This window comes from Equus caballus, chromosome 14 (assembly GCF_041296265.1).
Source record: "Equus caballus isolate H_3958 breed thoroughbred chromosome 14, TB-T2T, whole genome shotgun sequence".
NCBI lineage: Eukaryota > Metazoa > Chordata > Mammalia > Perissodactyla > Equidae > Equus > Equus caballus.
Window position 1 is genome coordinate 16,966,892 of NC_091697.1, and position 23,801 is coordinate 16,990,692.

Consider the following 23,801-nt stretch of genomic DNA (forward strand, 5'->3'; position numbering starts at 1 on the left):
GCCTCATCAGCTCTCATATACTTCCTTATCCAATTTCTGGGACCGGGCATTGGTAGGCGGCTGGCATCTATCGGGCGCGACAACCCAGAGGCTGTAAAGCCTGATGGGCAGCGTCCCGAGCTATTCCAGGGTCCTCTACTGATTCCATGAGAGGGGACCTCGACCAAGGGAGAAACAGGAGAAACACTTGCAGGCAGCAGTGGAAAAAGAAGGGGAAGTCATTGGGCACGATCCCCAAAATGAATTGTATGCAAGATGCTAGGTTTGTTAAAAAGAGGGAAGATTGTAGTAAAATACATAATATTTGTATAAAATAATTCAGAATTGCAAAGTTGATTGCTTGGGATTAGGAAGGGACTGGGGAGTAGGCGATAGGTAGACTTTTCACTGTGAACTACTCTATATCTGAATTTTGAACCAGGTTTAAATGAACTTAATCCAAGAAAAGTTGACCGATCGCCTAGTATGTACCAAGAACTGCTCTAGAAAGCTGGGAGTCCGGCAGTGAACAAAACTGACAGTCCATCCCTGCTAAAAGCTTGCATCCCAGAGGAGTTAGAGTGCTAGAAAGGAAATGGAGCCATCGTTGAGGGACAAAGTGTGGTAAGGTGTGATTTTAAACAGTGTAGTCGGGGCAGGCTTCACTGAGAAAGGCCACATTTGAAATAAGACGTCAAGGAGGTGGGAGGTTAGCCATGCAGGTATCTGGGAAAACAGAGGTCCGAATAAAGGAAACAGCCAGTTCAAAGGCCTGGAGGTAGGATCTCTCAGCCATGTTGCAGGAATAGCAAGAAGGTCCACGTGGCGGGAGAGGAGTCAACAGGGGAGAGTGATAGGAGATGTGGGTAGAGAGCCAGGGTGCAGGGAATGGGGAGCAAGAATGGGGTAGGTAAGGCCTTTAGACCCTTGCAAAGACTTTTTTACTCCGAGAGGGGTGGGAGCTACTGGAGGGTCTTGAGCAGAGGAGGGCCATGATCTGACAACATTTTAAAAGGATTGTTCTTGGTGGAGAACATAGGGCAGGGAAACAGGGCAGAAGGGGAGAGGACTGTTGGGAACATTGGAGATGCCACAGTGAAGGAGGCTAGAGAGTAAGGAGATGCTGAGGACAGGTGGTGTGGAGTGTGAGCAAGTTTTTCCTTTTGGAGTCACAGAGGACTCCCTGGTTTTGGCCTGAGTACCCCAGGGATGGAGTTACTGTTAAATGAGGAGGCCGTGGGGAAGGCTGTGGGAGTAGCTGATGGAGAGGCAGATCAGAAGTACACTTGTGGACACAGTAAGCGGGTGACGCCCTTAAAAAACGCAGGTGGAGATGCTGCGCAGGATTCGGATGTGGGAGCAAAGCATCCTAGGGGTTCTAGGCTGGGGATATGTATTGTGGCGTCAGCAGGGAGACGGTCTTTTCAACCAAGTGGAAGAGACCACAAGAGAGTGAGTATAGGCAGAGGTCCAAAGGCTGAGCAGGGGTAGGGAGAGGAGGAGGAAACTACAACGGAGCCCACGGAGGTGGGAGGCGAGCCGGGAAAGCCCTGAGAAGGGGTGTTAGGAAGGAAGAAGCACCAGAAGAGAGGGCAGGGGAAGTAAGGCCTCAGAAGGGGCCTTTGCGTTTGGGTTAGGATAGCTGTCACTGGTGACCTTCACAAGAGCGGTTCCTGAGGAGGGTGGGGGCAAGAGCCTGACCGAAGTGGCCTCCAGAGGGAATGAAGAGAGAGAGGGTGGAAGCAAACAACACTGGCAGCTCTGGAGTGGGGCTGTGGCGAGGAAATGGAGGGACAATACAAGGTTGGATTTTGGGGGGGCCGAGGGGAATAACACCGGGTAAAGCGGGAAATTTTAGTGTAAAAAACAGAAGTTAAAGAATAAACGAGGGAGGACAATCGCGGGAAAGGTAGCTACAGAAGTGGATACAAGGCCACTCTTGGGGGGGTGGGGGCGGGGGCCGGCAAGAGCCGCGTTCCAGACGCTAAATTTAGCGCAGCACGGCGCCAGGACAAACCTGCACGCCGGGAACCTGACACTGCGGCCCGGGCGCCGGGCTCTTGCCGCAGGCGTGCTGGTCGGCCTCGGCGGCGACAGGGAGTGGCGGGTCGGGCTGGGGTGGCCTAGAGAGGCTCGCGGCGGGGCCGGGCGAGGGAGACGACGGAGAGAAGGCCCGCGGGACCGAGAAGGCCAAGGCAGGGGACTGAGGGGCCCAGAGCGGGGGCGCAGGGCGCTGGCCCGCACTGCGATCCCCTCGCGCTGGGCCGCCCGGCCCGCCATCGCGCGCGCCCGGGCCTCGCCTCCTCCGGCCGCCGCGCGCTTAGCTCCGGGCCCGCCGCGCGGCGTCGGCCCCGCCCTTCCTCTCTCTGCCGGCGCCCCGAGCCGCCCACTGTCGGGTCCCGGAGCCTCCCCGGCGCCGCCCGACTTGGGTGCGCTGAGGGCGCACATGGCGGCGGTGGGGCCGCGGACCGGGCCGGGCGCCGGGGCCGAAGCGCTGGCGCTGGCGGCAGAGCTGCAGGGCGAGGCGACGTGCTCCATCTGCCTGGAGCTCTTCCGCGAGCCCGTGTCTGTCGAGTGCGGTCACAGCTTCTGCCGCGCCTGCATCGCGCGCTGCTGGGAGCGCCCCGGCGCGGGGGCCACCGCCGCACCCCGCGCGCTGCCCGGCCCGCTGCCTTGCCCGCAGTGCCGGGAGCCTGCACGCCCCGGGCAGCTGCGGCCCAACCGGCAGCTGGCCGCCGTCGCCGCGCTGCTGCGGCGCTTCAGCCTGCCCGCGGCGGCGGCCGGGGAGCGCAGGCCCCAGGAGGCGGCGGCTGCTGGGTGCGCGCAGCACGGCGAGCCGCTCAAGCTCTACTGCCAGGACGACGGACGCGCCATCTGCGTGGTCTGCGACCGCGCCCGCGAGCACCGCGCGCACGCCGTGTTGCCGCTCGACGAGGCGGTGCAGGAAGCCAAGGTGAGCGCCGGCCCCACCCTGCTGGTCCCCGGAAGCCCCCGTCCGTCCTGCCTTTCCGCACACGCAGTGCAGACGACAGGCAGGCGGGCAGGCAGGAGGCCCAGGTGAGCCCCTGCCTCTTTTCTTCTATCCCAGGCTGCCCAGCACTGACGCCAAGGCTGAGCGGGGCTCTCCCTCTGTCACCCCTACACCAAAAGCACTATCCTCTCCCACCCACTTCCGGTTTCCCTCTGGGCCCCCGCTGGTCCAGCTGTGCGATGCCCCACAGACAAGGCGATTTTCAGTCTGTCAGTCCCTGGTCTCTAGCTGCGTCTCGGTCACGCCCACACGTCCACTGCCCCCACTCTCAGCCCTTTCCCTGGGCGTGGCTTTCTTGACGTTCCCACCTTGGGGGGTTGAGTGGGACGACCTTCGCAAAAGGTCGGGGTAAGGGGGTGGCTCCTGGGTCGAGTGGAGAGCCCACAGCCATCTGGGTTGTGTCAAAGCTGTGGGTTCTGGGCGCCCCCTTTCCTGCCTCCTGGGGTGTGCGCGGAGGCCTCGGGGACACAGCCCCTGGTCGTTCTTTCCTCCTTACTCGGCTCCACCCCTCCACCCAGAGGGCTTTCTGATGACCAGGAGGAGAGCAGAGGAGAGGAGAAGGCAGGTTGGGCTGCTGGGGGCTTGCGTTTCATCTTGGATTGTGCACAGACGGTCTGGGGGAAGTGAGACCCTGAGGACTTTGGAGTCACACTGCAGTTTCCCTGTACCCCTCTGTGCAGTCTGCGCCGGCTGTATCCATCCCGACGTCCAGAGATGGCTTGAACTCAACCTCTTCCTCAACCTGCTCCGATGAGCAGGGCCTTCCCTTTCTTCTGGACGGCTCCCGGAAGGCACATGTGAGGGTTTCCAGAGCCCTCTCCTGGCAATGCCTCGCTTCTTATCCTCCTGCAGGAGCTGCTGGAGTCCAGGCTGAAGGTCTTGAAGAAGGATCTGGAGGACTATGAGGCCTTTAGTTCCAATGAAGAGAAGGAGAGCAAGGAGCTCCTGGTGAGCTGAGCAACCCCCAGGTGGACCCTCTGGGTGACCACAGAGGGCCACCCACCCCTGGCTCTGTGAGTGTGCTGTTGGAGTGTGTGCCTGTGGGACAGCAGAGGTGGATTTGAGAAAGATAATAGGATGCACATTGTATTTTATTATATAACCAGAGCTTTGAGAGTGAAAGGGAGTGCTAAAATAACCATTCTGGAACAGCTGGCTTAAACGGGAAATGTCCTAATGAATCTAGATGTATAGTCACCCTAATGTTACATAACACCCCAATTAGAGCCTATGGAACATCTCTTAATTGAATGTATTAATGTTTCTTCAGAGAAACATTTGAATATTCCTACTGAGTGGCAGCATAAATACAGTAAATAGCCTCGTGTCAGTACAGGGCATGTTTATCCACCAAAGGGTTATGAAAAAACTTTTTTTTCATTTTTAGACTTTTTTAGATTTTGAAATTGGGGCTAAGGGAGAAGGGGCTCAAGAGGTGTCAGAGCTGCTGCCCACCTGCTAGAGGGCAAGGAGGTACTGAGAACTTGGTTTCCAGCAGCCCATGCTGCACAGCGGAGTATGCCTGGAGCCTGCTGGCCGGTTGGAATGGTACTGTGTCTTTCTCACAGTGACAGGAAAGTGAAATGGGGCTCCTTTTGGTTAAGGTGGGCAAACGAGACCCTTAACTGCACCTGGCACACCTGCATCCGATGCGCATGTCAGGCCTTCCCATTGGATCGTTCACTTCCCTCCACAAGGGGGAGCTCACCCCTGGCTCCTCGGGACTCCATCCTTCTCTGCTAGAGAGAGGAGTCAGCCTGCGGCTCTTCAGCTGCTGTACATCCATGCCCCAGAGGGCCTTCTGCAGCAGGAGCAGCTTCCTGGTCTCAGACTGCATGCCCCATGACACTGCTTAGCACCTTCCACTCTGTCCTCACCCATCACCACCCCCGACCTGGCCCACATACTCTTTGTAATTACAAAACACCTGCTTAATAAAACAGCAGAGGCAGATGACAGCTATTGCTACATGTCAACAGGGAGATGAATCCCTTTATCTAGAAATGCTCTTACCAGTTAGAAGAGTGCTTCTCACCTGGGGGCCATTTTGGCCCCCAGCAGACTTTGGCAATATCTGGAGATATTTTTGGTTGTTAACACGGGGCAGGTAGATTGCTGCTGGCGCATCCTACAAGCACAGGACAGCCCACAACAAAGAATCACCTCGCCCCAAATGTCAATAGTGCCGAGGCTGGGAAACCCTTACTTAGAATATTTTGGCACATGTTCCACTTGTATTATTTCCTTGGGAGGTCATATGATATAGCTGCAAGAAGTTCAGACTCTGGGGTCAGACTCCTTGGGTTAGAACCTGTCCTCCCACTTACTGGTGACATGCCTCTCTGTCTCCTCATTTGTAAAATGGAATGAGAGTGTACCCATGTCATTGGGTTGTCAGCGTTGATGGAGTTAACACCTGTGAAGTGCCCCATGCTGCTGCAGTTGCTTGCCTGACATCCGGTGCTGAAGGTCCCAGGGAGCTGTGGCCTGAACCCAGGTCTCCTTACTTCAAGACCCACTCACAGTCTCCTCCTCCAGCCATCCCTTTCTCCCCTAGAGTTTTCAGGGAAGAGGAACTTTGACAGTCGAGCTTGTCCTGGAGGGACACAATCCTTCTCACTTGTCACTGGCCTTGAGAGGCTTCGCTCCTTATATCACATGGAGGCCCTCCCGCGTGTTCACGTAATGTGAAGAGGATCAGGAACGCCAGTCTGTGTCTGAAAACAGGGGTGAAGCTCTGTGGATAGTGGTGATGGAAAGAATAGAATATGAAGCTTGCACACAGAATATTCTCACCCAGGTTGTGCTGTTACCTCTGGTCACTGGCATTGATTTTCTTTTCTTCTTTCTACTTTTCTACATTTCCTAGATTTTGTATTATGAGCATGTGTTACCTTTATAATTGCTAAACGGAAAAGGTGCTCTTTAAAAAGAAGTAAAGTGAAGAGTGAAAGTTGGAGGGGTGAGGAATGTTAAAAAACAAAATTCAACTGAGTAAATTTTAAAGACCTTACTGGTTTTTTCCATTAATGAACCAGGCAGCATCCCAGCTAGCAGAGAGAAAGGAGCCCGGAAGAGCTGTACAAGACCAGAGAGTTCCTAGGCAGAAGGGAGCAGGAACAAGGAAGTTATACTGGGCAAAAAAGCGGATTGGCTGTTGCAAGGTTCCTTTCCCTGTAGGCGATGGCAGGGTTTATCTGGCAGATTACCTCACTAATGCTGAGCAGGCGATTCCTAACTGGCTGGTTTAAGATTCTATTTCTGCGGGAGTCGAAACTGTAATTCTCAAGGGTTGATGATGTAGGGGTTAGCATGAGTGACTCCATTTTGGGCCTGTTGTCTTGTTTTTACTGCGAAATAAATGTGTTTGAGGAAGAAAAGTGAGCTCAGTTTAATCCTTACAGTGGCCACAGGAGGCGCTGACTTACCCCTCCCACTTTTCCAGTGGAGGAAATGCAGCCCCAGCTGGTTCTGGGGTGCGTTGGAAGTTGCTTTAGGTTCGAGGGAGAGCCCAGGTCCACAGAGACACACGGGCTCATCTGTGACAGGGGAGGCGAGAGCACATGTTGAGGCTGCTTTGTGCTCAGAATCGGGATATTTAAATCAGAGCATATGCATGGCAGGCACATGTGGGTGACCCTCTGACCCCTGAGCAGTGAAGGGAATGGGACCCTGCCCCATGGGACAGCTCAGAGCCTCCTGTCCAAATGCTACATCTCAATGCCCACATCCCTTCACCTCTTCAACTTCTCCTTTCCTGGGACAGAAGCAGATGGCAGCTGAGCGAGAGAAGGTGGGAGCAGAGTTTCAGGCGCTGAGGGCCTTCTTGGTGGAGCAGGAGGGCCATCTCCTGGGCCGCCTGGAGGAGCTGTCCCGGGAGGTGACACAGAAGCAGAATGAGAACCTGGCCCTCCTCGGGGGTGAGATCGCCCAGCTCTCCAAGCTCAGCAGCCAGATCCAGGAGACAGCTCGCAGGCCTGACCTTGACTTTCTCCAAGTGAGTCTGGCTCAGCCAGGTGTTTGAGTCATTTATCCTATGGCACTGTGAATGGCAGTGCGAACACAGTCAGATCCTGTGAATTTAGTAGAATCACACCATCTGGGGCAAAGGGGACTGAACAGAGGTGCCCTGATTCTCCTGGGGTTAGAGGTCGAAAGGGGATGTGATTTTTAAAACTTGACCATGAGCCACTATAATCTACCTTACATTGTGTTCCACTGTATGCTCACTTGAGACAAAAGTCTCAGAAAATAACACTTACCTTTACTACATGTGATGCACTTTGACGTTTTCCATTCCATTTTATTTCCTTTTAAAATAGTCACAGTCTAGTAAATAAACTTCACAAGTCACAAATGGATCAAGAACAGCCATTGAAAAGACACTCGTCTGAGTGACCAGTCGTTGCATAACGGCTGTGACTTGTCTTGAGTGGTGTCAAGAGCAGAGGCATTGGTGGGTCCCAGCGTATGGCTCCAGTGACAATTCTGTAATGAAGAGAGCATTTGCAGGGTTGAGAGGTCCAACACGTTGATGAGACACCCAGTGGCCAGCCACAGCGGGAAGCCACTGCCCCCTGGGACCCATGTGGGAGGTGGGGGTGGTCCCCCTGCTATTGCTTATTCCTCTGGAAGCAGGGCAAGGGCCAGATTTTTTTTCTCAAAGGTGAATGGAGCTTTCCTGATGCTGATTCGGTTTCTTTCATCTTTCTTTCCAGGAATTCAAAAACACACTAAGCAGGTGAGTAGACCTAACAGTTCCCTGGGCCTCTCTAAGCTGGCTCTTCTCCTTTTCCACCAAGCTCTCTCTCTCCATTCCCCACCCCGACTCTCACCTCCCAAGCCCCCCGCTGCCTTACCTGGGTACCTTCTGAGGCAAACATCTGCCTGCTTTGTCATGGGTATTCCAGCAGGAGGTCACCCTCTCCTTTTTCCACTTCTCTCCACCAAAAGGACCTCACCATCCTATCTGTCACAGCCTGGTGGGAGTGGGACAGTGTGGGCTTTCCTCAGGGCCCTTGTTCTGCAGGTGTAGCAACGTGCCTGGCCCCAAGCCAACCACAGTCTCGTCTGAGATGAAGAATAAAGTCTGGAATGTTTCCCTGAAGACCTTTGTCTTAAAGGGCCTGCTCAAGAAGTTCAAAGGTGTGTGGGGGCTGGGCCAGGCGGTGCAGGTGGCGGGGGTATGTTTCTGGTATTTGAGGGTCTGGAAAGGATGTGCCTTTCTAGAAACTGTGTGAGAAGACAGGAGCTGGTGTGCATCAAGGCCAGACCGGTGTGGAGAGGGGGCAAATCTCTCCAGGCCCCCTCAGGGCATGAAACTTCCCCCAGGAGCAGGAGGGGTAGAGGGATGTTGGGGACAGAAAGAGGGATGAGGAGGGAGAGCTCAGCTCAGCCCAGCTCCAGGCAAAGAGGGGGAACTGGGAGAGGTAGAGCTGGAATACTGCCCCCTCTCTGCCCCAACGCTTGACCCAGGTCTGCACATCATCTCAGTGTCTGGGGAGTGAGGGGCCAGTGGGGCTATAGATGTCAGAGGAGGTGGTGTCACTGTCATTGCCAGATAGATGATCTCCTGTGTCATTCATGAACATCCTGCTTTGTTTTCCTCCTCAGAGGATCTTCGGGGAGAGCTGGAGAAAGAGGAGAGAGGTACGATGGTTGTTGTGATCATGAGTACCCATTATCTGGCCACTTGGAGAATCTACTCCCTGCCGGTGACTGTCTGGCTTTGTGCATGGTTGCTTCCTTCTGCCTGCCTGCCTCAGCAACTCTCTGTCTGCTCTCATTTCCTTGTCATCCTTATCTCCCAGTTCTGGCTCCCGCAGGCCTCAGGGGGGCTGGAGGCCTATAAACTGTGGGTCAGTCACCTGGATGAGCCTCTTTCCCCTGTCCCTCCTCCCAAACAGACTGAGCCCTGTCCTGGGCATGGGATGTGTGCAGGGGTCAGGGGAAGCAAGAGGAGAGAGACTGAAGATGGGGAGGGAGGTGGCTCTTATTCCTGCAGAGCTCTGGGGTGAGTGGGCCCCAACCCCAGGAAGTGGAGGTGGGGCACATATTCTTGATGCTGATGCCAACCCAACTAAGTCAGAGTTTACCTGAGTCAGACCATGCCTCTCCTCTGCTCAGACAAGACAGCCCCTCTCACTCAGTAAAGTCCTCACTGTGGCCTGCCAGGCCCCATGGGATCTGGCCTCACTGCACACTCTCTCCCTGGCTCACTCTGTGAAGCCACACACCCTCCTTGCTGCTCCTGGAATGCACCAAGCACACACCTACCTCAGGGCCTTGGCATTGCACAGTCTGTGCCTTGGCCTGGAATCCAGCTTCCCCAGACAGCCGCATATCTTGCTTCCTCACCTCCTTTATGTCTGCTCAAATGCAACTTTTCAGTGAGTTATTCCCTCGATACTCTAGTTGGAACTACAGCCTGTTTCCCTGGCCGCTCTTATCTTCCATCTTTATCATTTATTGTCTCTCCTCCCCCACCCCCCAGAAAGGAGGCTACAGAAGGGCAGGGACACTGGACTGTGTGACTCCCAGGGCCTCGAGCAGGCCTAGAGCACAGCCGTACTTAGAAGACACATGCATATTCTAACGTTTTATTACAGAAAATTTAAAAATACACTAGAGAGAAGAGCATAACAAATACGATGTTCTCATCATATACCATCAGCAGTTATTGACTTGTGACTCAGATTTTTCATAAACAACCCTACCCACTTCTTCCCACTGGATTATTTTGAAGCAAATCACAAATAAGTATTGTTTCCATAAATATCTCCGTATGTTATCTCTACAGAGGTAGACTTCTTAAAAAAGATAACCACAAAAGCATCACCATAACTAGAAAAATTAACAATTCTTTCCAACCTCTAGTGTTAGAAATTCCCCAATTGTCTTTTAAATTGAATTTGTCAATCTGTTTGAATTGGGATCCAAATCAGGTCCACACATTGAATTTGTTTGATTTCCATACCTACTTGTTGAGCGGGCGGTGGGGCATAAGTACAGGGCGCAAGCTGTGCAAGGCGCTTGCCTGGGACATCTCCGCTTGTCTCGGCCCGCAGTGGAGCTGACCCTGGACCCCGACACGGCCAACCCCCGCCTCATCCTCTCTCTGGATCTTAAGAGCGTGCGCCTGGGACAGCGGACCCAAGACCTGCCCAGCCACCCGCGCCGCTTCGACACCAACACGCGAGTCCTGGCGTCCTGCGGCTTCTCCTCGGGTCGGCACCACTGGGAGGTGGAGGTGGGCTCCAAGGACGGCTGGGCCTTCGGCGTGGCCCGCGAGAGCGTGCGCCGCAAGGGCCTCACCCCCTTCACCCCCGAGGAGGGCGTCTGGGCCTTGCAGCTCAACGGTGGGCAGTACTGGGCGGTGACCAGCCCCGACCGCACGCCCCTCAGCTGTGGGCACCTGTCCCGCGTGCGGGTGGCCCTGGACCTGGAGGTGGGGGCCGTGTCCTTCTACGCTGCGGAGGACATGCGCCACCTCTACACCTTCCGCGTCAACTTCCACGAGCGCGTGTTCCCCCTTTTCTCTGTCTGCTCCACTGGCACGTATTTGCGAATCTGGCCTTGAGGGGCCTCGCCGGGCCTCCCAGAGGCCATGAGTAAGTCAAGGGTGAACTCCACCATGTCCTGGCTGCTCATGGGAAGGGATGTTGCTCTCCACGGGAGCCTCTTGGTCACTTTGGGTCTGCCTTCCACTCTCCTGCCCCAGGAGGGGCTTATGCAGACCACAATATCCGAAGCTTGAAATTGGGCAACTAGGGAAGAGGGCTCAGGGATCAGCTGAGCAGAAGAGATGCCTTGGACCCTTGGGGCCTGTCCTCTGCCTGTTGTCCAGCGATATGTGCATTTGGCTAGAGCTGTGAGGAGCTGGAGGCACATGAGGACAGGAGCCCAGCTCCTGACAGGTGCTTCCTATCCCTGGGGCTTGCTGCCCAGACTCAGCAGGGCCTCCTCTGCACAACACTACCCCAGGTCCTGTGCTGTCCTCATTTGCAAGGGGGCAGGTTCAGGAACGGCCAGCCAGGTTCACTTCTGCTTTGCCTTCTTGTCAGCTGCCAGCTCTGCCTTCAGAGACCTGACTCCAGCTGGCCTGACGAAGTCATCTACTCAGGGAGGAGCACTGCACTCCCATCTCAGAGGACAGTCTGGGACAGAACTGGAAGGAGACCCTTGAGGGAAAAGTCCAGGACAACAGCATGTAGGCGTTGTTGCCCTCCAACACTCCTTAACCTGACAATGCAGAGGGCGGTGTGCATCCTCAGCCACAGTGACAGCCAACAGGCATTCTCACAGATGCCTGAACCCCTCTCAGGTGCCAAAGTACAGTCTCCCTTGGGTAAGGAGACCAGAAGCTCTGGAATTTTGAAACACAAGAGAGCACTTATAATTTTATAGATGCAGCTACCACCAGAATGGAAATGCACAGAGCACAAACATGCCCCTCACAGACTCTTTCTGGAACTCGCCAAATGTATGCCAAGAGCAGAGGACTCTGGTGCCAAGGCCTGCTCAGCCTGTGCCCTGGAGGGTGTGATCCCTTTGGCTAATTGTTCCCCACCTTCAGTGTGGCTGGGCTTCTGGGGGGTGAGGTCGGGCTGTCTCTTGCTTAGTGCTCCCCAGGGAGGAGGGGGTGGGGAGATGGAAATACAGACTGTTAAGTTCATTTCTAGGGTGGTTTGGCTCATTCTCCACTCCCCCAGTCTGAATGCAAGAGCACAGGTATGGGCAAGGGTTTCTTGGAGAGGGTGTTTATGAGCACATGCATAGGGTTTAGGTGTGGCAAACAGACTGGTTTCCTCCCCTACTACCTGGCTAGATGAAAGCCAGTCTCAGACATAATTCTGTCCTACACAGGTGATTTAGATAGATGTGTTGGCTTGCAGGAACAGTGACAGTCCAGTAGTCTGCAAGTGTCATGGAGCTTCCATGCTGTCCCTGGAGAAGCATCTTTGCATACACTTTTCATACAAGGTCCTTGTAGGACAGACAGGACACTGTTCTAGAGGCAGACCCAATGCACATAGCACTAGGCAATCAGAATCCAGTGTCCAACAGGTTGGGGACAGACCATTTAAGAGTCCAGCCTACAACAGAATCCAGGGGTCAGTCCTGTCTGTTCATATGGAGAGTAGCTCTAGAACATCATAGCCAATCCATGTATTTGAATGCCACTGATTCCCACAAGGAAAACCCATTTGCTAAGTAAATTGCCTAGTGTTATCATTAAACCCTGATGTTATCTGGGCTCATGCGGCTTCGGATTGAGTATCACAGCTACCCCTCAGATCATTTAGCAACTGTGAAGTACTGCAACACATATTACAGGTCACAGAAGGTAGGGTGTCTTGTGGAGGTGCCTGGAGGGCTAGCACTGGGGACTGCAGGGGTGGCGGTGTGCATATTTTCAACTGTTGTGTTTGTGAATGTGGCTGTGTGTCCATCAGAGAATGTGTGTTTGCAGAGTAACTACATAGCTATCTGTATATCCGAAGAGATATAATAACAGCTACAGTAACAGCCATGCGTGGAGGGTAAAAGATGTTCTCTTGGCCATCAGGGCAGTGTGGTGACTCTGGATGTCACAATGTTGGTGTGAGAGTATGCATGTGTGTGCGTTTTCCTCTCCCATTCTTTGGGCATCATAAGGCTCTGAGAGCAATGACTGGCCTAACTTGGGCCCTTCTGACCCCACCCATTAGTCCCAGATCCTTGTGAACTGCGGATCCTTCCACTAGCCCTGCACACGGCTCCTCAGCATCCAGGCTGGATGGCATCCATGGCCTGCTTCTGGCCTGCCACCCAGCGACCTAAGTCCCCTGGCCTCGCAGGAATCACAGGGCAAACTGGGCCACCAGGCCAAAGTCATCATCTACAGCCACCACTTTCTGATCATCACCGGGCTAGGGCGCCTGTCCCTCACCTGGGCACTCACCCTCCGTGTCTGACGTCTACTCGGTAGGCCCTTTTGGGGGCCCTGACTGAAGGAGGTCCCTAAAAGTGCAAGTCGGATCCTAATGGTTGCCTTTTCGTAATTTGCCTAAAGGAGCGGTAGGGGCTGGGGGTCCCCAGCGCTGACACAATCCTTCTCCGCCCGGCACCTCCTCACACGCCGACCGCCTGATTTCCCCACCGCTCTCTCTCTGTCAGCCTCTCCCTCCTGACCCCCCACTGCTTCCTTGCTGTCCTGCCGACTTCACCAGCCCAGACCCAGATTCCCCTCCCGACAGGTCTCGTGACACCCTTCCCTAACTCCTCCCTCCAACCCTAGGCTCAACTCCCATCCATTCATCAATGTGCCGTAGATCGGCCTCCCCACCAGGTCCTCGCCCCCCCCCCGCCCCCAGGACCCCGGCCCTCCTCGCACCCCGCCCACCCGAGGCCCCGCCCCGCCCGCGGCGCGCCCGCCCTCGCCCCCTCCCTCCCGGCGCCTTCCAGCGCGCTCTCCGCTGCACTCACTCCCGCAATTCCAGGCTCGGCCCATGTCACCGACGCTTATTGGTGCCGTCCGGGGGTTCTCACGGGCCGAGAGACGCCGGCTCACCTCTTGTCATTTAGCTTCTCCGCGCGGTTGTCTGCGGCTGCGCGGTCACAATGGCGGAATCAATTACTGAAGCGCAGGAAAAAAGCTCGCGGCTGGCTCCATAGCTCAGGGGTTAGAGCACTGGTCTTGTAAACCAGGGGTCGCGAGTTCAAATCTCGCTGGGGCCTGTGTCACATTTTACCACTTTTTCCAGTTTTCTGAAAGGTGGAAAAGCGGAAGATGCGCAGGCCAACACGAATTTCCACGATCCTGGGAGGCCAGACCCTGGCAGAGCTTCCTGTTCCTTGCCCGTCAGGTGCCCGTCAGGTGCCCGCCGCCCAACGGCCCCTCCCCCCCGTTGCCTTATTTCTCAAAGAGCCAGACCCTCCGCGTCCTCGGCCTTGCGGGCACAGGCTCCGGCTGCCCCTCTGCGCCTTCTCTCCGGTGATCCCTTGCTCACTTCTGCGCGCTCTCTAGGCAAGTTAGTGGAGGTTCTGTCCGTTCGCCTCCTGTCTCCCGACTTGGGCCAGGGGTTCGCCCTCCTCTCGTTCTTTCTTCTTCGTTGCGTGGGGACTACTTGTGCACCCCCTCCCCCCAAGCACCCTGCGAATCTACCGTTTTAGGCGGGACGGGGCTATGTTTAAGTCCCCGCGTACTCGCCGTTGATGCCACAATCTGGCCTTGCGGGAGGGCCGGCACAGAGGTCCACGAGCTCCTGGCCGACGGGGACGAGCGCGCTCCGGTCGGTCTTGATACGAAGTCCTGGCTCTTTGGACGGGAGCAGGCCTGTGCGAGGGAGGGCAGCGGTTCCCCTCCGCCGCGCTCCCCACCCACGCCGTTCTCCCCTTCGCCGGCGCCTCCGCAGGTGCCCAGAGCGCGTGTCTCCCCTCGCTCTATTTTCGAGCCCCGAGCGGGGCTGGAGCACTGCCAGCAGTCAGCGCGTCCCCACTTGGCGCGGCGACGGGCTCGGGCTTCTCCGAGGAGAGGCTGGAGAGAGGGCTCCTGCGGTCTGGCAGGGTCCGGGGGGCACCGGCAGCCTCTGCCGCGGCCGCAGCCACCCGGGCCGGTCGTGCCTGCCAAGGCTGCGGCCGGAGGGCGCCCCGAGACCCTCGCGGGGCAGCGCCTCCATTGTTCGTGAGCATTTAGGCTCCTTTGGTCCACTTGCCTTCCGTTAGCAGCAAAATAAATCAAAGTCAGAAGGTCGGCATAATTTTTTTTTTAAAGAAAAACTAAATGGTTGTTAAAAAAAAAGACTGGAAGAGAATGTGACAAAGTTACAGTCTTTAGGCCAGAGTCACAGACGTGGACGTCTGTCTGTATTTTTCTCTATATAATTCCATAGAGAAGCGATAGTGACGGGAGCCGAGGACACACGGGCGCCGAGCGCAGAGGAGAGCCCACCTAAAGCTCAGCGCGCGCGCAGCGAGCCCGGACAACGCTGGCGGGCGGCGGGCGCGCCGGCACCGTGGTCTCCGAGGAAGAGCCGAGAGGAGGAGCCGCCAGTGGAGCGGTCGGCGCAGAGAGCTGAGCAAGCGAGCGGAGGCCGGCAGTGGGCAATCAGCACTTTTCCCTCGGACTAGGTTAACCACCACCCGTCTCTCACGCTGTTTTGTAACGGCCATCCGGGTAGGGAATTTCTCTGCTGGTGGCACAAAAACAAACCTTCAGGCCAGCTCTGAGTGGATCTTCCTGCATTTTACAGCAAGGAATCAGAATCACTGTTTTACTTTTAAATGACCCAGTGCAACTAAAGCCCTTCGGGAGACGGCAGGTCCGAGACGAGGCGGGAGGAGAGCGCTCGCACAGCCCGGGCCTCCGGGGCGCCGGCTGCGGGGCCGCTCGGGGCAGGCCCGGGAGCGCGCGGCGCGGGCGGAGAGCCGGGCACGGGCTGGGCGCGCGCACTGCTGCCAACCTGGGGGCTGCGTACCCGCCGCCGCGGCCGTCACTCTCGAGGGAGCGGGGTTCCTGGTCATCTCATTTCCGCCTTTCATTTCCCTACATTTTCTGAACATTTCCAAATAAGTATATGTTGTTTTCAGTATTTTCATAAAACAATAAAGAAAAGTCCCCACCCCTCACCAGAGGCCCCACATGAAGGGATTCCCTGGGGTTCGTCTCGCCTGTCGCGGTTCACGACCCAGTCCGTCCCACGTCCCCTCCAAGCCCGGCGTCCGGCGTCTCCAGGAGCCCTCCGGTTCTCCGGGACTCTGCCCCCCCTGCCCCTGGATCTCCAGGCTTACATCTTATTTGGACTTCTTTGGGAGGGGGTTCCCGGTCCCCAAAGAGGAAGGATGCCCCTGCCTGCTGCCCCAGTAGCCCCAGCAATGAGGCCCTCATTCGCACGCCAGATCGCAGAGGGGCCAAGGGATGCGGAGCGTTTACGCTGAGAGTTCACCGCAGACGTGGAGATGGGTAGGGCGAGCTGGGAGGCTTGTGGTCCCAGCATACCAGAAAGCAGGATGACTTTCTCGATGATGAAACGACGCCATATAGAATCAGATCACGGAGTAAACGAGGCTGGGATTTAGCAGCTGGCTCGTTGGTCTAGGGGTATGATTCTCGCTTTGGGTGCGAGAGGTCCCGGGTTCAAATCCCGGACGAGCCCGTCTTCTTCCTTTACCGTGGAACAAAGTTTTGTTTCATGGACAGTTTTGGTCCTGGGCAGGCAGTGGACACCACCAAGAGTCCCAGGAGGGCAGGGGATCGCGAAGAAAAGCAGGTGGGAAAGTGAGTGAGCCGCCAGGAACCAAGGGTCACGGGTGAGATGTCGGGCGCAGAGCCTCCGCGGGCTCTGCTCCGATAGGGCCGTCCTCGTCCGCTGTGACACTGCGCGTCCGTGCGGGCGGCGGCTTCCTCGACGGCCAGCAGCGCGCGTCGCGCGCGCGATCGGTGGGCAGCGGGGCGCGCGTTCGCCTCGCGAGCGGAAGGGTCCCTGGCGGAGACCGGCGCGGCTTCCTTTGTTTCTTACAGTTTGAAATTTATTACGTTGGGGTAAATCTGGAACTCCATGAGACAAACTCGGTCCCAGTCCAGGTTACAGAGACGCGCTGACTCCAGGGAGGAGAGAACGGCGTCTACACCGCTGGTTTCTCCGCCTCAGCCACGGGCACCGGTGAAGACCTGAGACCACCCCCCTGCCCTCAAGGACACAGGCGAAAGGAGGCCACACACCTCGGGGCCGCCGCCAAACTGCGTCCCATTCCCCCTGGTTTACGGGGTGAAAAAAACGCAGAGCGCGCCAACAGGTTGGCAGCGGTGGGATTCGAACCCACGCCCCCGAAGAGACTGGAGCCTTAATCCAGCGCCTTAGACCGCTCGGCCACGCTACCCACGTACTGCGCAATTTCAGATATCGCCTTTCAGTTAGATAGTGTCCCCAAAGTTCTCAGGAAAACCAAGTGTTGGGGCGAGTCTATAGGTCGTGCAGAACCGCACCCCGGCCCCCAAGGTCAGCTGAGCCAGAGCCGCGCGCGTGGAAGCTGGGCTCCACCAGCGCCCTGGCAGGAGGATTTGCGAAGCGCAGACCCCATGCCCTGGTTTTCAGAAGGAGACTCAAGAAGTCACTTCGCCGTTCGCCTTTGGGGAGTGCGCGTGGACGCAGGGGAAGCCTTCTACACTCTCACTTTTTTTTTTTTTTAAACTGTGAGCGTGTATTGTTTTCACAAATTAAAAAAGGAGGGGGAAACCCTGCACTCTTTCCCAATTCTTTTCTTTTAAACCCATAATATTTTCTTGGCAATAATACCGACACATTCAGAAGTGGTTCTTTACTGAGCCGGTTGGCCGCGGTCTCAGAGGCCTGCGTCCGTGCAGCTTCGCTGCCTGAGCTTCCATCCTTTAAACAAGTGTTCTAACCAGGTGTATGGGGTCTTGACAAAACATGCTTGATTGCACCCTATACAGAGAAGCCCCCCCCCATTATAAAAATCCATTAAAAAAATAGGAAAATCCAGGAAAAAACATTATATCGAAAAAAAATTCATCCTGGAGCCCCAAACTCCGAGGTAACCATCAACGTTTGGTGAACTAATCTCCAGTTTGTTTTTCTTCTGATTTTCCCTTGCACCAGTATGTCTATATTTTTAGTTGGGATCTTGCTGTGGATACAGATTTGAATCATGCTTTTTAAACTTAGATTTTATGTCATTAAATCTTCCCAAACCTCATTTGAATGTCTGGCTCAAATTCTAGGAGAGAAAGTAGCCTGATTTTTGTTCCTGAGGCCCTGACTCTGAACGGGAGATTCCAAGAGGGGAAGGTAACCAGGCTGGACTAGAACACGCTGGGATCACAGCTGTCTCCTGGGAGATTCAGGCAGGTGCTTGGTTTCTTCTGTAAAGACTGCCGCGTGGTTCTTATAACTGTATGTAGCCGTCTCTTTTTAAGACAATGTGTGTGTCTTTCAGGCCTCATGGGCCTGCAGAGATGGCCTCAGCTGAGTGCTTGTTTTAATAATGTCACCTTCCACTCAATCGTTTTAATAACAGGAACTTCCACTCAGTTATCTCTGCCCCACGGTGAGGTCCTTAGTGTGGATTGGCATATGTGTGTGTAAAACCACAAGGAAGCATGAACTGACCGCAGCTCCTGCAGTTGGCAGAGCTCTTACAGTCTACACATCTCGCCAACTTAGAACATTAACTTCTCACAAGAGAATGCTGATTTAGAATCTGAGATCTTAAAAAAAAACAAAACAATATTTTGAAATAAGTATAGATTCACAGAGTTTCAAAGAAATGTACAGAAAGGTCTCATGCACCCTTCACCCACCCTCCCCAATGAAGGCATCTTGCATGACTATATGTAGTACAGTGACAAAACTGGAAACCGACACTGGTACAACCCACAGAGTTTATTCAGATTTCTCCACTTCTCCAGAAAGCTATTTTATCACCTGCCCAGCTTCCCGTAACGGTCACCACAATTAAGATACAGAACTGTGCCATTACCACATGCCTCCCTTGGGCTACTCTTTTATAGCCATACCATCCCTCTAATTTCCCCTGTCCCCGTCGCCAACCCCTGGCAACCACGAATCTGTTGTCTGTCCCGAGTCTTGTTACTTCAAGAACGCTATATAAATGGAATAATACAGTACGCAGCCTCTAGAGATTGGCTTTTTTACTCAGCATAATTCCTTTAGGATCCATTCCACCTGTATCAAAAGTTATTTCTTTTTATTGCTGAGTAATATTGCATGGTACAAATGAACCAAGGTTTGTTTAACCATTCACGTGTTTCCTTTTATTCCTACTTTGTAGAGTGTTTTTATCATGAAAAGGTATTAAATTTTGACAAATCCTTTTTCTGCAGCAATTGAGATGATTATGTGGTCCCCCCCCCCGCACTTTATGCTGTTAGTATTGAGGATTTTTTAAATGTTGAATTTCTGTAGTTCTTTATATGCTCCAGCTACAAGTCTTTTGTTGAATATGTGGTTTTCAAATATTTTCTCCCCAATTAATTTTTGACAAGGGTGCAATAGCAATTCAGTTCCTCTGAATTGAAAGGATAGCCTTTTCAACAGTTGTTGCTGGAGCATCCATAGACAAAAGAATGAACCTCAACCAAAATCTCCCAGTTTATACAAAAGTTAATTCAAAAGAGATCACAGACTTAAATGTAAAATTAAAACTATAAAACTTGTAGAAAAAATAGGAGAACTTTTTAGTTCCTAGAGCTGGGTGAAGAGTTCTTAGACTTGATGCCAAAAAGGAAAAATGGATAAATTGGACCTCAGCACAATTGAAAACTTCTCTTCTGTGAAAGACTCTGTTAAGAGAATGAAAAGATTTTAAGGTAAAAACAAAAGACCTAGATAATCAAGGACAGTCTTGCAAAAACAACAATCTTCGACCTGGCCTTCCTGATGCCTGAAAGAACCACCCATTTATCTGTGTGTCAGAGCTTAGAATCTACTGAAGAATGCGTCTCAAACTGCCTCTCTCCCTGTCATTTGCACCCTCAACACTCATGTTTATACAAGGGTTTATATAAGAGTTTATGTTAGGAGTGCCAAATCTTAGACTTACTGAAAGTACATCCCACCCTGGGACAGAGCGATTTCATCCATACAAGTGCAGCCATGACAAGACTTATGTGCAGAAATGTTTCTAGCAGCTTTACTTGTAACTCAGATCTGGAAAAAGTCCAAATTTCCACCATCTTTATACTGGATAAATAAAACTTTTTTTTTTAAGATTGGCGCCTGAGCTAACATCTGTTGCTGATCTTCTTTTTTATGTTTCTTCTTCTCCTCAAAGTCCACAGTACATAGTTGTGTATTCTAGCTGTGGGTCCTTCTGCTCTGCTGTGTGGGACACCGCCTCAGCATGGCTTGACGAGCGGGGGCTAGGTCTGCCCACGATCCAAACCGGCGAAGCCCAGGGCCACTGAAGTGGAGTGGGTAAACTTAACCCCTCACTATGGGGCCAGCCCCTATACTGGATAAATAAAATCTCATATAGTCATATATGGAATAGTTACAATAATGATAATTGTATGGTCTGAATTTTTGTGTCCCCTCCAAAATTCCCATTTTGGAATCCTAACACCCAATGTGATGGTCATGAATGGGATTAGTGCCCTTTGAAAGAGGTCCAAGAAAGCTCCCTTGCCCCTTCCACCACATGAGGACATAGAGAGAAGTTGGCAGTCCGCAACCTGAAAGAGGGCCCTCACCAGAACCTGGCTACACAGGCACCCTGATCTCAGACTTCCAGCCTCCAGGACTGTGAGAAATAAATTTCTGTTGTTTATAAACCAACCAGTCTGCGGTACTTTGTTACAGCAGCCAGAACAGACTAAGATAAGCTTACTGCTACAAGCAACAAATGGACGGATTTCATTGACACTTACATGAAAAGAAGCCAGACATAAAAGAGTCTGTATTCTGCTGGTTTCATACATGTGATATTCAAGCATGAGCAAAACTAATCTGTTACCTGGGGAAGGAAGTGCAGACACTGACTGCAAAGGGACGTGAGAAAACTCTTCTGGGTGCTGGAAATATTCCATCTTGATCTGGGTGACGGGCACATACACTTGTGTGTGTGTACTTAGTTGTGTGCTTAAGATCTTTGCACATATAAACATCACTACACAATAAAGATATCTTTGCAAAATAAAATTTAAAAAATGAGTTCATTAATTGGAAAGGCTGTGTATTCGTTTTTATTGCTGCATAACAAATTAGCATAAATTTACTGGTTTAAAACAACACACATTTATTATTGTACAGTTTTTGTGGTTCAGGAGTCTGGGGACAGGTTAGCAAGGTCCTCCCCCCATGTCTCACCAGGTGAAATCGCAGTGTTGGTCATTGCTGCTGTGTCATCTGAGGCTCAGGATTCTCTCCTAACCTCATCAGCTGTGGGCAGAATCCTGTTCCTTGTGGTTGTAGGGCTGAAATACCCATTTTCTGGCTGGCTATTGGCTGGAGGCTGCTCTCAGAGCCCCTTGCTGGCTCATCAGCCCTCTCTCAACAGGCCAGTTCACTTCTCCTGTGAGGCCAGCAGTATAGCCTCTCTCTGGCACTTCACCTTCTTCTAGAGGGACCACCTGATTAAGTCAGGCCCACCCAGGATGATTTCCCTTTTGATTAACTCAAAGTCAACTGACCAGTGACCTTAACTATATCTGCAAAATTGCCTTTTCCATAACATGTAACATGTCCATGGGAATGCTATCCCACCATATTCACTCAAGGGGAGGTGATTATAGAGGGCATGTACACCAGATGGGGTGCATCTTTGAATTCTGCCTACCACAATTATAGACAAGAGAAACAGAAACGGGAGTGTCTTCCAGCAGAACAGCCTTTCCAAGTTCCTTAAACCTTTTTGTTTTTGTAACTTGTTAAAAACAAGATCCTGAATGAGGTGAGAGGGAGTCCCGGCTTTCCTGCCCTCCTGTGTGGCAACCCTAGCTTTCTGTCTTCACTTGGTAACACCAGACTAAGCGGGCACCAGGATGGGTGGGAAATAGCAGCAACCTCTGCCGAAGCACACCTTGGTTTTCTCCCTGCTGTGCACGTGTGTGCTGCACACACATGCGTGTGTGTGCTGTGTGCATGTGCACCTGTGTGCTGTGCGCATGTGTGCATGTGCACGTGTGTGCTGTGCGTGTATGTGTGTGTGTGCTGTGTGTGCGTGTGCTGTGTACGTAGTCTGCTTTCTCCAGCCTGCTCTTTCAGTTCCTTAGGACTTCCACTTTGTATTTTTAGACACTTAAAAATTATTCCATTAATATATGCTCACTACAGGAAAATTAGACAGGCATAAGAAGAAAAATTAGCACAAATAAGCATACAGAAAATGAAAATTGCCCTTGGCCATGCTACACCTATTGTTTGTGTTTTGTTCTAGAGCTTTTCAGATTCTTCTCATGCAAACTTGCACATAGGTATGGTTTTAACAAAAATGCTTTGCATTGTGTTTGTTTTGTAAAAATATCAACAATACAATTATTATAATTTCATGCCAATAAGTTCCTTCTTCATAATTTTTCCCTTCTTTTTTGGAATTTTAAACAAAAAGCAATAGGCCATGGGGGTGGGCAGGAGAAGCCTTTAAATAACTAAACCAAAGAAGCTTGTTTAAACACATTTTTTGGGAGCTGTCTACAGCTCCTAAGAAACTTCGGACAGCTTTACAAGAGCCTTTTACCCGTGGACGGCCAGTCTAAGGAATTGCTGCAGCCATTTAAAGTGAGGGGCTTCGTCAAGAGTCAGGGAAGGGCTCCCAGACTGACTTGTGGAGATTATTGAGATTCACACGTACGTGAGCATGACAGACTGGCTGATTTTCCTGAGTAAAAGCAAATGCAGGATTTATAAATGGAAAAGAAGAGGAAGGAGAGAAATTTCACAGCCAGTCTCGAAACAATGAGTCTTTTTTCTCACGGGTAAGCTGTTGGCTGGAGGCTGTCACAAGGGTAAGGCTGGCATCTGCCCTGGGTGGGCTAGCTGAGCTCATCAGGAAATGATTCTGTTATTTCTGGTTTCTACCAAAAGATGCTGAACACCCAGCTGAGGCATATCATGACTCTGTAATGCCTGCAAAATGCAGGTTGTGACCGCACTGTTTTCCTCATAATAATTCTTCAGAAATTACACGTAACTTTTTGTTTTTCATTCAAGTCTACAGCCAAAGCAACAGAACAGAATTCAAGTTTCTTTTATTTCTTAAAAACAAAGCTATTTCCAATTGTTCATGGTTAGTATATAGAAATACAATTTATTTTAGCATATTGATCTTGTATCTTACAACCTTGCTAAACTCACTTATCAGTTCTAGTAGGGTTTTTTTTTTGTTTTTGGTACATTCCATTGCATTTTCCTCACAGAAATCATGTCATTGTAAATAATGAAAGTTTTACTTCTTCCTTTCCAGTACAGATGTGTTTAATTATTTTCCTCACCTTGCTGCGCTGGCTAGAAACTCTAATACAATGTTGAATAGAAGTAGTGAGAATGGACGTCCTTGTTCCTCATCTTTTGGGGAAAGCTTTCAGTTTCTCAACATTGAGTGTGATGTTACCCTTTCTAGGGTGTAGAGATTCACACTGAGAGTTTTATTAAGAATTAGACAAAAGAAAAAGAGTAAAAAAAGTTTTTGTAACTATATGTGATGACGGATGTTAACTAGATTTACTGAGGTGATCATTTTGCAACACATATGAATATATATGTCAATTATACTTCAATAAAAAGTTACAAATCCAGGAAATGTTTTGTATAATCTTTATATCTTGCTGTTTAACTATAAACATTATGTAAATTTCTATTGGGGAATAAATAAAACCTGTTATTAGCTGTCCCGAAAAAAAAGAATGGATATTAGATTTTGTCAAATGATTCTTCTGCATCTACTGGAACGATCGATGCTTTTTCTTTTTTAGTTTGTTATTACACAAATTACGTTGATTGACTTTTCAAATGCTGACCTGGCCTTGATCAGTAGCTGAAATCGTCTGGGTCACTTATTTGTTTCCTTTTTTATTGTGTGGCTCTCCCCTGGGTGTAAGCTCCTGTGTCCCCAGACCCTGCAGAGGACGCTGCTCTGTCACCCAGGTTTTCCCCCGGCTTTACTGAGGAACGGTTTACAAATAAAAATGGTACATGCTCAAGGTTTATCACACGATGTTTTGATATACATATATACTGTGAAATAATCACCACAATCAAGCTAATTAACACCTTCGTCACCTCACACAATTACCTTTTCGTTGTTGCTGTGGTGAGAGCACTTAAGATCTACT

The 23,801-nt window shown here is 51.9% G+C and overlaps 1 protein-coding gene, 1 long non-coding RNA gene and 3 other non-coding genes across 8 annotated transcripts; 3 read left to right on the forward strand and 2 right to left on the reverse strand.

Moving 5' to 3' along the window:
* Positions 1-1,429: 1,429 nt before the first annotated feature.
* Positions 1,430-11,684, forward strand: TRIM7 (tripartite motif containing 7). 2 transcript variants are annotated; one of them, XM_023616989.2, is made up of 7 exons: positions 1,430-1,782; positions 3,863-3,958; positions 6,777-7,007; positions 7,729-7,751; positions 8,040-8,155; positions 8,624-8,659; positions 10,078-11,684. In XM_023616989.2, the coding sequence occupies exons 1-7, from the start codon at positions 1,765-1,767 to the stop codon at positions 10,587-10,589; spliced, it is 1,032 nt and encodes a 343-aa protein (XP_023472757.1). In that variant the 5' UTR covers positions 1,430-1,764; the 3' UTR covers positions 10,590-11,684. The 2 variants fall into 2 exon arrangements, with proteins under 2 accessions (XP_023472757.1, XP_023472756.1); XM_023616988.2 differs by lacking the exon at positions 1,430-1,782 and adding an exon at positions 1,943-2,932.
* LOC106781629 (uncharacterized) lies at positions 4,084-14,449 on the reverse strand. Of its 3 annotated transcripts, none has more exons than XR_002799482.2 (4): positions 13,478-14,449; positions 7,870-8,640; positions 7,273-7,498; positions 4,084-5,747 (listed from the first exon to the last, which is right to left on the reverse strand). It is a non-coding gene; the product is annotated as an uncharacterized lncRNA (long non-coding RNA). The 3 variants fall into 3 exon arrangements; XR_002799483.2 differs by having other exon boundaries at positions 4,084-5,727; positions 13,478-14,424; XR_001378275.3 differs by lacking the exon at positions 4,084-5,747 and adding an exon at positions 6,387-7,052 and having other exon boundaries at positions 13,478-14,424.
* TRNAT-UGU (transfer RNA threonine (anticodon UGU)) lies at positions 13,657-13,729 on the forward strand. Its single transcript has one exon. It is a non-coding gene; the product is annotated as a tRNA-Thr (tRNA).
* A 1,625-nt stretch (positions 14,450-16,074) lies between the features above and the next one.
* Positions 16,075-16,146, forward strand: TRNAP-UGG (transfer RNA proline (anticodon UGG)). The gene has a single exon. It is a non-coding gene; the product is annotated as a tRNA-Pro (tRNA).
* A 642-nt stretch (positions 16,147-16,788) lies between these two features.
* TRNAL-AAG (transfer RNA leucine (anticodon AAG)) lies at positions 16,789-16,870 on the reverse strand. Its single transcript has one exon. It is a non-coding gene; the product is annotated as a tRNA-Leu (tRNA).
* Between the last annotated feature and the right edge of the window lie 6,931 nt (positions 16,871-23,801).

Excerpts from the sequence above, each read along its gene's own strand:
- TRIM7 (XM_023616988.2), top strand. The coding sequence starts at position 2,426 with ATGGCGGCGGTGGGGCCGCGGACCGGGCCGGGCGCCGGGGCCGAAGCG. Across the intron at positions 2,933-3,862 it reads AGGCGGTGCAGGAAGCCAAG|GAGCTGCTGGAGTCCAGGCT; the intron begins GTGAGCGCCGGC and ends ATCCTCCTGCAG. Across the intron at positions 3,959-6,776 it reads AGGAGAGCAAGGAGCTCCTG|AAGCAGATGGCAGCTGAGCG; the intron begins GTGAGCTGAGCA and ends TTCCTGGGACAG.